General features: G+C 31.2%; 1 protein-coding gene across 2 annotated transcripts; it reads left to right on the top strand.

The window, feature by feature from the left end:
- On the top strand, positions 1–15,098 carry LOC148628728 (lysosomal dipeptide transporter MFSD1-like). 2 transcript variants are annotated; one of them, XM_088593298.1, is made up of 14 exons: positions 1–150; positions 2,984–3,010; positions 4,023–4,123; positions 4,764–4,879; positions 5,608–5,663; positions 6,593–6,736; positions 8,013–8,171; positions 9,026–9,141; positions 9,671–9,771; positions 10,804–10,912; positions 11,796–11,933; positions 12,292–12,431; positions 13,225–13,339; positions 14,451–15,098. In XM_088593298.1, exons 2-14 carry the CDS (start codon positions 2,995–2,997, stop codon positions 14,610–14,612), a joined length of 1,473 nt encoding a protein of 490 aa, XP_088449424.1. In that variant the 5' UTR covers positions 1–150; positions 2,984–2,994; the 3' UTR covers positions 14,613–15,098. The 2 variants fall into 2 exon arrangements, with proteins under 2 accessions (XP_088449424.1, XP_088449433.1); XM_088593307.1 differs by having other exon boundaries at positions 6,647–6,736.
- The last annotated feature ends 493 nt before the right edge of the window (positions 15,099–15,591 follow it).

Genomic DNA, 15,591 nt, shown 5'->3' on the forward strand with positions numbered 1-15,591 from the left:
GTACGAGATGGTATCATTATTTTGTAAGGTCAAAAATTAGCATGTGCCGAAAGGGAAAAAAACAAGTACATGATAATTTCTTAGATAGTTTAAATCGTTTAAATAACTGAAGGTTTTTAATATGTATCTTCTCATAAAAATTGTGAAATGGTAAGCAGTATCATTATTTACATTTTCTTTTCTTGATGTCCTTTGAAACTTAAGGAATATTGAAAATACCATTAAAAAAGCTCCCTCTCACTTTTTTGAGGGAGGGTTATACTCAGAGCTCAATGTATCACAATAGGTAATTGCTTTCTAGAAAAAAAAAGCAGGGCTCTGGAAAGTAGATTTTTGTTTTGTCTGAACTTAGCAAGCTCGTGCAATATAATATTCTGCTCGGGACAATATTCACCAGTATTCATGCAATGCCAATAACCCTTATATAGTAATAAATATTTCAGTTAACATTATACTAATTTGTTGGATATAATGCATTTTACAACGTTGTATGTATTTTAATGCACTAGTCCAAATATGATGCATAATAAATATATGAACTAGTGCAATATGAATTTATGAAATCTCACGGCTATCGAAGCGTTAGGTTTTTGTCCTTTTCCTAAATTCTTCAGCTCTACTTTCTTAGATTGTAAGGCTCTTGTGGAGAACTGAAACTCTTTGTTTTGAAGAGTATATGGGTAGTCATGCTCACGTAAATGTCATCAATGCTTGTACGGATTGAGTCAAACGTGCCAGGTTCATATTCTTGTCCATTATCTTTTGTCAGTTTCACACAAAATTCTGATAAATATGCGTCAAGTTCACTTGCTGGCATAGTTTCAATGCTCCGGAGTTCATTTTTCTGAACAAGATACTTGTACAGCAGTTTTAAGTCACGTTTTGTACAATTTACAGTAGATTTCTTTTTCTGCTTGTCTATAAAGTCTTTTACTCCTTGTCTGTCAACATTTAATACAGCATTATTTGCCTCCTCTTGTGGTATTTCTTCAAATTCTGCATTTTGTAACTACCTGTCAATATCCTGTTCAGCCATTTTTTTAGCAGACGACAACAGTGCAATAAATTTAAAAACGTATTCGGAACGTCTCCGAATTTTTCTGGATACGAATGAAAGTTTGCATGCAAATACTGGGATATATTGCATGCTTTGTTTTCTATTGATTTGAATAGGAAAATATTTATAACTATGTAATAAAAAATTTGTTTTATAAATTGCATTAAATTTATTTTTCTGATGCAGTATCTTTAACACTCAGTAATTGTGTGCATAAAAGTGAGAACATTTATGTCTTAAAAATTGTTCCCATTGTATCACTGTATTGAAAAAAAATCTAAATTAACTTCTTTTGAAAATATTGTCCTAAGAAAAACTGGGTAAATGTTGACTCTTGGATCCTAGTTCAAACCGAAAATATTGAAAATGTGCATTATTCCATGTTCTTGTTCTAGGAACACCACAGTACAGTGCTATATAGTGGGAACAGTGTAAACTTGTTACTTTGTTAATTTACTTAATATGGAGTAGGCATTGCCTGTATCAACGAGCACTGTGAGCTTTACCATAAATGTACCATCCATGCCAGACTCATACAGTACACTCACAGAGGGAGGATTTTCTTACTTTTCTTCTACTCCTAAAATCCTCAAAGGATTTTCCCATTTGGGAGTATTTTATTGCCCTTTTGGGAGTATTTCGGTGTCTCTCTAAGTATTTTATTACCTTGCAAATTGTAATCATGTTCACCTGACAGGTAAGACAGAGTGTAGGGGGTACTTCAATGGATAAAAAGGGCAATAAAAAACTCCCAGCTGGGAGTATTTTATTGCCTTTTTGAGGAAGTATGCCAAGATCACTCCAGGATTTTTATGGCATTTTTGGAAATTTCCTTGAATAAATCCAAAAAGTGACTCCAAAATGGGAGTTTGGGAATCTATACTCTTTGGGTGTTCTGTATAAGTAGTAAAGGAGAGTACAAAAGGGTGGGGGTTTGGCTGAGAATTTTGTTTCGAAAGTGCAATATTTATATTTATATTTCAGCAGCAAGCAAAATCAATACTTTCATTTGAAAATCTGTCTTGTTGAATAATGGGGGAATTTTTTTTGTTTTCCAAAATCCCAGCCCAATCCCCCGTTTTCCTCATGTTTTCAAATTGGCTGATGATTTTGTAGCACTCCACCATAATTTTCAATTTTTAAACCTTAAGGGCAACATCCTTTTCAGCGTTTTAGCGGGTCATGTTAATTTGTGCAGATACCAGAAATATTAGTTCACTACAGATGCTGGGAATATTTTACATATATATCATGTGATGCAATTGACAGCTGCAAATTTTAAAAAAGAAAATGTATGCCTTTTCTATCTTAGAAAAGCTATTCTTTAATCAGAGGTATATTTCTTTCGAGGAGGGTTAGGTTCTTGACAACAGCAATAGTGGCACAGCAGAGATACACATATGTACGTCCACATTTTTCCTGAACTTTTTAATAACACACCATATTCACTTCTTTTAATGAGTAAAAAATATTGGAAAGACTCGAAACTATCAGGAAAAATGAAGTTGTTTTTATTGAAATGTAATCTTAACCCATACATTTTTATTTGATTTAAGGAAACTGTGAATTTTCTACGTAAAGACAGTCACGTTTCATTATTTGGGGTACATGACTTCTTTTCATTAGTATCTATTGGGGAACCTAAAGGGTAATTAAGATAGTACATGTAATAAACATGGAGCTCACACCGCTTCAAGGTGCTTGCTATTACTTTGTTTGTTTGTTGATCTAATGTGGGTCAGCACTCATTCTCTCCTTGGATGTACTTCCACTGTTGTCTGCCTTAAGTTGTTCCAATGATTGACCAATCAATTAGCTTCTAAGAGATTTTCCCTTATGCCAGTATGACTGTACTCCTTGGCCAGTTTCAAGTTATGACCATGCAAGGGTTTGTTTGGCTAATCCATTGATGCCCTTTTCTTTTAGATTTAACCAGAATGAAAGCAACAGATTGTAAGTATTAGACCATTTTTTTTCTCTTCACATATGTATTATTCAAAATTGATTTATATGTAGTGCCGTTACCCCTTTAGAACCAGTAGATAAGAGAGTGACCACCCATGGGTTTTTAACTATTTAGTTACACTTGTCCTTCAATGTTGAATATATCAGTCTTCATTCTGTAGAAAAGAATCACAGTGATTCCCATACAATGATTTATTTATATTGTTGTTTTATTTTATAGATTTAGAATGGGGTTATTAAAGCAAATTTGCACCTTTTTAATATTCATTTGATTATGGTTTCATTTTATCTTCAATTTATCTTAATATTCATCAATCTTTTGCAGTGATTCCTCTCTAAAATTCTGTTTTTCATGTGTATTTTGTGTAATATATTGAATACCTCATCCAAAAGCTCCATTTTTGCTACAGCACATTTTTTATTTCACATATTGTGAAGGGAACTAAATAATTCATTTCCTTCAACTGGACTTTGAACATTTGCTATAAGGGATAAGAAGGTTAGGACTATGTACATGTATTTAAAATGGTTTGAGTGAAAATTCAGAATGAATAATTAGAAAATGAAATTATAGGAGTCCTAAAAATCCAACCTTACTGGTTATATCAGTTCGGAACACAAAATAACACATTTGCTGTACATGTAAATGATTAAGCAATATCTCCTTATATTCTAGCATGTTGATAGTTGCAACAGGTTTTTTGGGTTTTTTTTTTTTGTTTAGTTATTTTCATAAATTGTTATGTCTATCTGTTCTTTCACAGCACCACAAGTTCAGGTTTATGTCAAATTCTGTTGTTTTGTTTTTTTTAATGGAGACAAACAGGATCTTACTGTCAAGCAACTTGGTACGTAACTTTTAAATATGGTTCTTCCAACAAATGTTCCAAACCAGGCATAAATCTTTGAAAGTAAGGTTAACATACAATAGAATGAAATAAAACAGATGAAAAGAAAACAAACCATTGATTTTTTTATTACATTATTATTTATATTACAGGTTCATTTCGTTTTACCCTTTTGCCATTTGCTTGCCTCTTGACTTTTGGAATGTTCTTTAGTTTTGATCTACCTGGAGTCTTGCAACACAGATTAGAAGGGGTAAGTGTAAATTAATTTCAGCAACTGTTATCATAAAGATCTAACAACAAGACTTGGGCATAGCTATTTTTCAGTTACTAGTTTTTTTTTTGTTATGTTATTTTTGTAAATTATTATGTTTATCTGTTTTTTCACAGCACCACAAATTCAGGTTTGTGTCAATTTCTGGTTTTTTTTTTATGAAGACAAACAGGGTCTTACTATCAAGCAACTTGGTACATAACTTTCAAATATGATTCTTCAAAAATATGTGCAAAACCAGACAAATATTTGAAAATAAGGTTAATATACAACAGAATCAAATAAAAGAGAAAAAATTATGGCACTCAGAGACCCATACTGGTATACAGGTTGAAATTTATGAAAATGCAAATGTGCCCTCCTTTTAAAAAAAGTTTCTTCAGTTTGTATGTGTTTTAAAGAAAAAATGATGAATTTCACTTTCAAACATTAAAGTTATGGAAAAAAAAACATCCCCCAAAAACTTCTGGACATCAGTTAACTTTTTTCTTTAGGTCTTCCTATACATTTGATTCTAATGCTGCTGATAAGTGGTTACTCCTTGAAACTTGTGTACATCATATCGAAATTTGTAATATATATGATTGATATTTTTGTATATATTTTTTTCTATTTATAGATATCTAATTGCACAGATAACACAACACTTTACAATGAAACCTGTGTACAATGTGAGGACTGTCTTGGTTTGTCATCCAGACAGTTTAATATTCTCTATGCTATATATGCTTGGACGTAAGTATGGTATCCTTTTTTTGCTTCGTAATTGCTTTCAATAAGTCGAAGGGTTATTTTCAAAACTTTTTTTGTTGCATTTTAGTTTTGTTTACCATCAGCTTTGTATCTCTCAACAAAAAAACTGCTCTAATTCTTTGTTTAAAGAGATACATGATACATTGTACCATATAATAGAAGAAAAGACAACAATATCTGAATTTAGAGCTAGGTTCTCTTGTTTACATAAGTCAATAACATGGGTCATCTCGGGGACCTAACTCATACCAAGTAAGATCTACCTTTTCCAATAAGACATAAACCTAGTTTTTAACTGATTTACTTGTTAAATTTTGATACTCAAATTAAATAATAAGAAATAACTGTAGTTTTTTTTATCTAAGCCTATAAACAACCCAAATGTCTGTGGTACACACTAAAACAAAAGCAGTGGTCCTTTTCACAAAAAAATCGTAAGTGTAAAATTAGTCGTAAGTTATGACGTCACAATACTTTGATTTACTATGACGTCATAACTTACGACTAATTTTACACTTATGATTTTTTGTGAAAAGGACCAGTGGTTTATAGTGTGCACCATGTGATTGATATTATTATTTCTTCATACACAGGAAAAAAATGGTACAGCCATTTCTTAATTGTATTTATATAAAGAATAGAAACCCACAATCCTGGGTGGTTTCAATTCATCTCAATATTTAATTTTTTTTTCTTTGTTTTTTTTTTAGAAATGCTGTGGTAACAATTTTTTCTGGAATCTTCATAGATAAATATGGTAAAAGAGGTTTGTATTGTGTCAGGAATTTTTGTAGTATCAGATCATTTTGCCATTTTATGCCTTTGATTTTTTTATATTGAAAAGAAGACTTGTTATTCTAAAAATGTTATAATGTGGCCAGTTAAATTTATTAGACATGCTTAAATTCAGTGAATAGTGTAAAATATGTGAAAAAAACAAAAGCAAAAAACAATTTATTCCTAAAAAATAATTGAATATAAATGAAGAGGTAATCTATGATACATTTTTTTTCTTTCAATAGAAACAATAACATAATTTTTTTAGTTAAAAATAAGCATAGAATTTCACAGCCAGGACCCATGGAGTGCCAAGTTGGCAACTTCTCATTGCTGCGGAATGATTTACATTTACCAACATTCAGGGTGAATTTCATTTTTGATGAGATTGTTTGTTCTTATCTCAAAAAAACTGTAAGAGATGATAAAAAATAAAAGTGTCCTTGCTTCTTCAGTTTGAAGAGCTCTAGATTTGTCTGCATTTGGTCAAACTCAGGCTACACCTTGTTAGAGTTATTGGCCTTGAAAGTCCAAAATGATGTTTTTGCAGTTTTCAGCCAATATCTCCAAACCACAATCGATACAAAAAAAAACTTTGAATTGATGAAATAATCAGTAATATATGGCCCACAAAGGTCTCTATTGTGTCAAAATTGTCAGATGACTCCTTGTTAGAGTTAATACCCTTAAAATGTAGTAAATAGATAGAAAAAACTTTCAATGAATGAAATGATTCATATTATTATGCCTACAACATTTTCCATTGGGTCAAATTTGTTAGAATTATTGCTCTTGAAAGGTGAAAAAGTCTTTTTTTTTTTTGCAGTTTTCAGACAACATCTTGTAAACAATAATAAATATGAAAAAAAAACTTTTAATTGATGAAATGATCCTCATGATACTTCTTTGTCTTTGCAGTGGGTGCATTGTTGTTTTCATTTTTATGTTTCCTTGGGACATCATTGTTTGCAGTTGGTGCCATGTTGAAGGACACTGATGCTATGTTCCCACTGATGTTGGCAGGAAGGTTGATTTTTGGCTCAGGAGGAGGATCATTACATGGTATAAAGTAAATTTTGTATTCAAACTTTGAAGTAAATGATATGAATGATTTAACTATTTACAGGTAGAAAGTGTGTGGTCATAAAAAATTAAGTAAATTCCTTTTGTGGAGAGTTGCAAAAAATCTCTGGATTTTTGGCTTATATATGTATCTTTACAATTTCAAGTGTCAGTTTCTGTAAGAATCAGGCAGTGGGTGAAACGTGGTATGAAAAACCCACCAGTTGGAAAGTTTAATTTTACTATTTGAACCATCAGAATCAAGGAAAAAAGACAAGATTTTCACTATCAGTTTGGTAAATTGAGTTATAATTTCATTGAAATGCACTGAATATTGAACAAGTCAAGGGCAAATAACTCAGTAAAAAAAAACCTCATTTTCCTAACATTCTATTGAAAAATTATCAAATAATGGTGCTTTCAAATAGGGAAACTGTCCTTGAGAGAAATTAATTTGTCTGTTCAGCAGGGTTTTGACATACAAGTTTCTGGTCTTTCCAATTTTGCCTGATTCAAACACAAAATTATGTCTTAAAAATCTTGAGACAAGGGGGAATGACATTAAAGGTTGTCCTATTGCCCAGGACAAGTAAAACTACCAATAGTACAAGGAAAAGTTATATTATATTTGCCCGGAAGACAATTAAATTATTTTCATTTTTTAACATGCATTTACTAAAGGACAACCTAGATTTCAATTTGGCCAAGTAGAATTTTCATCAACTTGCCTAATAGGACAAGGTTTATATCCTATGGTTGTAACCTGGACAATAACATTTCATAAATGCTAAAACAACCATTTAAGCATTGAACTTGAATCAACTAAGGTTTATAAAGTGTAGATTATATTTATTATGTCCTTACCTTTAGGTCTCGGGTGATTTAATTGTTGTCCATGTACGCTGGTGTAGATCTGTTTTGTATTTTTCATCGGATTATCTCAGGATCCCTTAATTGGAATTTGAAATTAACAGTTTCATCATAATAGTTTGTTCTGTTTGATAGCCTTTCTGCTCTATCACCCATTAACTCCTTCAGTGTTGTAATATTTTTTTTTCTTTTTATACAGTTTTGTAAATTCCCCACCATAAAACTAGGCAATCCTTCTTGGGAGTGACTTGAAAGGTATAGAGTCCATAATAAAGTTTAAATAGACCAAAAAAATTAGAAATTACTTATGACAAAAATGTTGGTTGTAAGAGTGTTACAAAATAATAGAATTTTATTGTCCTTATCTAAATTTGCATATATGTATTAAGTCAAGTTTTTTTGCAAGTTGTACAGGGTACAGTCACAGCATACTGGTTCAAAAATAAAGAACTGGCTTTTGCCTTTGCCTGTAGGACTGCCATGTCTAGTGTAGGCAGTGTACTTAACTTCTTCCTCACTGAGAGTTTTGCCAGTCAGTATGGACTAATCTTATCTTTATGGAATGGTGAGTGTTAAGGCTTAATGTAAGATAATGAATCTTCTCAATATTGTTAGATTTGAGGGTTGCACAAACTACTGTGAAAGTACTTTAACTCGTGGATATCAATTTTCGTGGATTAGGGAAGAAACAAATTTAAGGATTCTTGAATTCTTGGTTTTGAGGTTTTCAATATACACATCAATGGGAATTTCCTTTTCGTTGGGAGTCAAATTTCTTGGTTTAACCAAACCATGAAAACCACGAAAATTGTACCCCACGAACAATAGTACTCTCACAGTAATTAAAATTAACTCACTGCCTAGTGTAGTGTGGGTTTACCAATCTGAACAGCTAATTTTGATTAGGTTGAAGGTTATATAATATGCTTTGTACTCATGTTCTTTATCTAAAAATAATTCGCTAAGACTCCATTTCATCTTTGTTTTACCACATTTTGGCTATTTAAAATGTCTCCTTTTATCTTTTCAAGTGATAGCATAGGGTAAAATACAAAATGTAATGTAATGACATAAATGGCTAGCCTGTGGTAAAACAATTTAAAATATGTAATTATATTCTTATAGGACTAGTTTCTTCATTTAAATGAAGAGATACAGCTTAGGTGTCGAATGAAATGGCAGCCATTGTGTGACATTGGTAGTATTTGGAAGAACTTGTCTCTGATGTTGTAAATAAAACCACATATTCCTATAATGCTTGTCATCTGTTTTTCACTGTTTTACTATGGCTGTGTTCTCAAATCATTGGAAGCATGTCATATTTGGATAATATATTAAAGTTTAATTTTCAAATGATTGCCATCTTTTGTAAAATAGTCCTTCAGTCTTTAAGTTTCACAAGTTAAGCTTATATTTCAGGAAGTATTTTATGTGGAATATCATTTCTGTCAGCTATAGTAATTAGTTTAATGGATCTGTACGGTGTGAAGCAGATTGGGGACCATGAAGTCATTAAGATCGAGTCCAAAAGTTTTGTAAGATGTTCAGATATTTTTTATTCCTTAAGATGCCATTTTTTTTCTTTCCATAAGTAATCCAACATAGTTTAAATTTCTGGTTTCAATTTGATGTACATAGTACATTTTTCTAACAGTTTTCACTGTTAATTTTCAAGCGTTTAGAATACTAGTAACTGGTATAATTGAAGTATGCCCTATGTAGTTTAATCAAGTGGAAAATTTTTTCATTACCTCAAATTGCTTAGAATTTTTTAAATGAAAATGTTTTTTTTGTATTGAGAAAAAACCATGTGATATGAATTTTACCACTAATAACAATTTGAACATGTTGAATTTAGGACTTTGTATTAATATTTTAATTTTCATTGGGTAGGATGTCAAAGTTAGATAAATGAATCATGTAAATGTATATTGAGCATTAAAAAATTGTATTGCATTAAACTTTATCACTCTTACTATTGATCTTGGATCAACAGAATTATATTAATCTATTTTGAAGTGTTTTTGCATGCTTTTCATTTTGTATATCTTATTTCCTTTCTAGAAATTATCAGACTTGAGACACTTCTCCCTAACTTACTGGTGTTTGGTATTTACTCTCATGCTCTATTTTGTGTCTTTAATGCCTTTTGTGGCTGATGCTAGGTGAGACAAAACCCCTCCCAAGGCACTTTGAACAACTGATGAAATCTAATTAAAATCTCCGACATATAGAGTGTAGGGCAGCATAGCCTATCTTAACAGTTGATTTTAATTATATTGCCTCAACACTTCCATAAAATTAATTTTAGCAAGCACAATCACCCCTCCCAATTTCTTCAATGAATAAATTGTCAGGGTTGTTTAAGTATTTCTGCACTGTGCATTTACTATTATAGAAAATTTATGGAAATATGATCAATAGGAAGATTTTTGCAAAAATTTCAGTGTGAATTTTATGATTCTCAAAAATACATGTAGTTATTTTTTTTTACTACATGTATCTTGGTAGACATTTAAGAAATAGGATTAGAACCATATTGCATTCTGCACTATATTACTTCCATTTTTCATATTCATCAGGAAGCAAAAGACCTCACTTGCTTTAGCTTTAGTTGTGTTTGATGTCACAGTGACTTTGTAAAATATTCCATGATTAATTTTCACACAGTAAAATCTGGAGTGAGATTTGACCAGATACTGGAGTTTTTTAGTAAGAAACATAATTCATTCACTTTCTATTTATCTTATTTTGAGTTATAAAAGCAGTGGCACATTAGGAAGTTTAGGTTTGCAGATTGTGAATATAAATGTAGATCATAGTGAAATTTCAGGAGGTAAATCAGAATTTTGTGGAAGATCAATTTTCAATTAAAATAATGAGATTAGGTTTGTTTATTTGTAGGGGTGGTGGGTATATATGTCCAATTTTTCAGAGTTTATATCTGTGTTTTTTATGTAAACACAATTTTTCAAAAAAAAGTATGGATAGTCCAATGTTTGAGAATAAAGCAACAATTTTCCAAACTTTAAAAAATTATTTATCCCCACTTTTTACTAGAATTAATGATTATTACATGCAGTTCAAAGTATGAAATGTTGGTACTCATACCAGTTATATTTCACTTTGATACCACTTTTCACTGACAAATTAGACTCAGTATTGACTATGATCTATATGCTCTGTCTTTTTTTCAGTCTGTACATTCATCAGAAGTATGGATACAGTCCAAGAATATCCTCCATTTTTGTTGGAGTGGTTTATGATCTGTCAATTGTCCTAGTGCCAATTATGGGGGTTGTAATTGTAAGTAAAATGTTTGAAATTAGGGACATGTATGAATTAAAATGATGTCAATCAGCATATTGTTTTTCTGTCTGTGCAAGATCTGAATGTGTAGTCAATGTTAAGTACTAGTCTTTGTAAGAATCATGCAAATTCTGCAAAATGTGATACACCCCAAAAAAGGTTACATATTTTTATTTTTGTTATTAAGTTGCTTTATAGGTGTATATATAATGAAATGTATAATTATTCATTGCAATCTGTCTGCTCTTAGGAGGTAATCCACATTGAAAATCAAACAGTTTCTATAGTATTTAGTGTCATTTACAAATTTATCTCCCTTAATTTTGAATTCTACAGTACATTCTGTATAATTTTTATCTCGTAAGAACATAGATTATATGAAAAGCCACATTTAAAATAAAAATATGTAAGCCTTCCAACAATGAATCACATTTTGCTTGATTCTTATCTGGAGTACTACACAGTGGTACTTCAGTTTCATGTAATATATATTTATATTTATGTCCATACGCATGATGTTTTCTTCACATATTTGTAATATATAAACCTAAAAAATAAATTATGGTGCAACAATTTGTTTTGCAGAATTATTCCCCCTGAATTCAATTTTAATGAAATCGTTTAAATCATTTTCAGCTCTATAGATAGTAATCTGAGAAAGAAATCTGATATCAACAGTTTTCACGTGATATATCTCAATGATCACATTTCATCTTACAAATTAGAATGTTCCTTATATAAAGAATACTGTCAATTTTTCAGAACTTGACCAAGAAATCATCAGTATCCTAAATATTTCCCACAGAAGGTAGCTACCAAAGCTTTGATATCTTCCATTTCAATTATGAAATCAATTCTTATTCTATAATTGTCTTTTCAGGATAAAATTGGAAAGCGGGGGATAATGGTACTAATATGTTCTATCATGGTGATCCCAGCCTATGTTGTACTGGCATTCACTCATATCCACCCATTGATAGCTACAGTATGGCTGGGAGTAACATACTCAATGGCTGGTGTAAGTTTTAATGTACCAGTCCTCATAAAGATCATGGTATATGTACTTGAAATTCTTAAAGTTTCTTAACATTTTCTGATGTATAAAATTAACCATAATGATTGGCCCTTGAAAAAACAAACTGATTGCATTTAAAACCAAAAAAAGTACAATGTATACTCAAATTTATGCTACCTTGTATAAAACATAATGCAACCATATAGGGGTTTTGCATTTATACTGGTGAATATTGTACAGAATAGATATTTAACTGTCTGATGCTAGCATTTTCATTAATTTTCAACTATTGTATTGCTCGTGTATTTATTAATTTTCAACTATTGTGATGCTAGTGTTTTCATTAATTTTCAATTTATAGGCAGTAATATGGCCAGCTATACCACTCATAGTTAAGCAGTCTATGTTAGGGACTGCAATGGGCATTAACAACTCAATGCAAATGTTGGGTGTAGGATTTGCTAATTTGATTGTTGGTGAAATCCTTGGAAAAAACAACAGGTGCGTACTGAAATCATCGATGCTTTGTTTGCTACAGTATGTCAACTTTCTACAAATATTGGTCAGAGGACAACCATTTGATTCTCAAGAGGGGGTGGGGCTGACAGTTTTTGGAAATTAATATCCTGGCCCTGAAAAAGGTTGAAAATAAATATTCGGGCCTGCACCTCCTAGAAGGTAAATAAATTTTCTGACCCCAGTCAACATGCTTCATTCAGTGAAATGGAAATAAATAATCTTGCCATAATGCGGTTGAAAATAAATTTTCTGACCCACAAAGTTTCAAAAATGAATATCCTGATCCCACAAAACTTGCCATGCCCCACTTCTTTAGAATCAAATCTCCTTAATTACCTGCTGTATTGATACTTTTTTAGACTCTTATTTTGCTCTCCAAATTTTGGGGAAAAAAAGAAAGAAGAAAGGTGATCTTTATTTTGATATCTCACCTCTCTTTTGACGGCCATATGATAAACTGAATGGACTAAAATAAGCTATATCAGTATTGTTCGGAAACGAATTATTGAATTTCAAACCTTGGTAAACCATAAATTTCTTTATACTACATTTGTAAACCAATTTTAAAGTCCATAAGGGGTTCATTTTAATCAGGTTTCATTTAATTTCTTTATTTCATATGGAAAAAATTCTTTAAAAGTTTTAATTTATAAGAAAATGGGAAAGACAGGTTTTGAAATACATACTTATATATACCTGTAATGGTTGATATATAATATATGTATAGGTATATATTTTGGAATATCCTTAGCCATTTTGCTGTTTTTTTTTTCAGTCTTTCTAATGGAGAAAGATTAAACCGATGGAAGAATGTAATGATATTTTTTCTAGCAACATCATTAGCATGCTTTGCTGGGGCAGTTTTTGTTAACGTCAGTGATTCTCAAAGGGTGAGTGAAATCTTGTATACATTGTACAATTAAAATGCCAGTAATGATTGATTGGTTGAAGTTTAACATCTTATGGCAGATATTTCATGCATTTCAGGACGAGAATATTTTATTAATCCAACAGAGCTTGCTTTGTACTAGTCCTAAAGGCTTAGCCAGATTTTTTTATGTGCCAGCTTACAGAAATGACAGCTCCAAGATAGGCAGGTTATCTAACTAATACACATTATTCTGACTCACAGCCAGCTAATCATCACTCTATCTCATATAAGCTGTTTTAGCATGGAGAAGTAGTGATTACAAATTTTAAAGTCACAGTCTGAATTTTTTCTGTTGGAAAATACCAAAATGTAGAAATTTAGTAAATTTCCGCCAGGATTATGGTCATGTTATCTCCCTTTACCCTTCTGTCGCAATCTGCCAAAGGTGAATGAAGAGGAACAGGACATAACCCTTTGCTAGTGAATATGGTAAAGAGTACCAGTAGTCATCATTACTCACCTGTCCTTACCTAAGTACTGGTAACACTTCCGCTAATTTGAACAGTTATTAGTTGGTACAATTTGTTTTAAATCTGACCTTGAGCTTAATTTCGGTTAGCATTTATTCTTAAATTGTGCATCATCCAATCTAATTATTTAAGAAAGCTAAAGCTAACTAATGAAGGTAGACCGAAGGTAAGGGAAATAACTCTTGGAATTAGTGATATGTTTGTATCATATTCAAGTTCAACAAAGCCTATCAAGGTTTCATTTGAAACAGAATGAAATCAGTCCATGTTACTTAGGTGCTTACATGAGAATGATGTAAAATGCTGAATACAAATGTTCCAATGATTTGTAAGAGTTGTGTCCCTTACCTTGGGTCTACCTCCTTAAATGTTGTCTGGTATGGGAATGTTTGTCTTTGGATTTTTCACCCTGAACTAAATAGTAAATTATAGTACACTCATTATTTTTGTCAAATAACTGAAGGCTCACTTGAAGATGACCTTGCAGTCATGCCATCAAATACTAATGATATGATATTAAGTAATCAGGCTGCATATTAATTTCTTTAGACAAAAAGTAACTATGAAGAATATGCTATTGATTTAAAAATTGTTTTTCAGGATGGAATTTTAAATAGAGGAAGATTTCATCAAACTGAAAAGATAACTAAAACAGGAAAAGATGAGAATACCAGAATTAAACAGGACACTGTAAACAGTCAACCAGTTGATGATGATGAAAAACAACCACTGTTAAACCCTGATATAACTGATATTAATTGAATTAAACTCCACACACAAAATGTATGGTTTTAGTGAATTATTTGATTGTATTGAAGGAACAGTATTGCAAAGTTCCATGTATAAAAGTTCCATGAAGTAATTTGTTTTTTATTACAGGATTAATATATAAGTATGTATAGAGAATAAACCTCTCTTAGAAGTGAACTTTTTAAAGATTTTTGTATAAATGCAGAAATTATGGAAATGTAAATAATGAGCAAGTGGAACAAAAAGTAATGTTTATTAATCACATTTAAAAAATGAATACAAGTAACATAATAGTTTATTTAAACTTAAAAATTATAAATAACATTATGCTTTTGTTATTTATCTCACATAAATATGTGCATGCGATAGTTTTTAAATTTGCTGTCCTGTGACCAACAGTGGCTAATTTAAGTGTCAAACACTCACTGAGCATCTTATAACTAATACTGGAGAAAATGAACTATGATCTCTTAACAATAAATGCATAAATGAAATTAACTCTTATTTTCTTAATCTTTAATACTTCTTGCATACCCAACATATTTAGGTCTTACTAACCACTTCTGGCTTTAATGGCCATCCCCCTATGTAGTACCAAAAACACACTGAACCTAGATCTTTGCATCGTAAGTGCATTATTTGTGTGTATTCTGATCAAAAGTAGTCAAAATAAAACGAAGAAGGTGTACTTTGAAAACTTTTAGGGGCAAGGCGCAGCGCCTCTCCATTTTGCTCTAACGAGGACACTGAAAATCATATTTGTAATTTACTACAAAAGTGTATGAATATTGTTTACATGTGTGAGTAATTTGCCTTCATGCTGTCAGTTAGCAGAAAATGTAAAAATGTGGATTTTCAGTATTATTTACTCAAGTAAATTTTGTGAAGAATTTCTGCAATCACAGTATCATTAGCATAATGATCTTGAAAGCCTTATTTTCTAAGCTTCACAATGATGTGTAACTTTAACATGTCATTTGTCCTGGGAAAT

This window comes from Perna viridis, chromosome 1 (genome assembly GCF_037379345.1).
Source record: "Perna viridis isolate PV_CMFRI_1.1 ecotype Kerala chromosome 1, ASM3737934v1, whole genome shotgun sequence".
Classification (NCBI taxonomy): domain Eukaryota; kingdom Metazoa; phylum Mollusca; class Bivalvia; order Mytilida; family Mytilidae; genus Perna; species Perna viridis.

Coding starts and splice junctions, on each gene's coding strand:
- LOC148628728 (XM_088593298.1), top strand. Junction 10,913..11,795: donor CAATTATGGGGGTTGTAATT/GTAAGTAAAATG, acceptor TTGTCTTTTCAG/GATAAAATTGGAAAGCGGGG. Junction 12,432..13,224: donor ATCCTTGGAAAAAACAACAG/GTGCGTACTGAA, acceptor TTTTTTTTTCAG/TCTTTCTAATGGAGAAAGAT.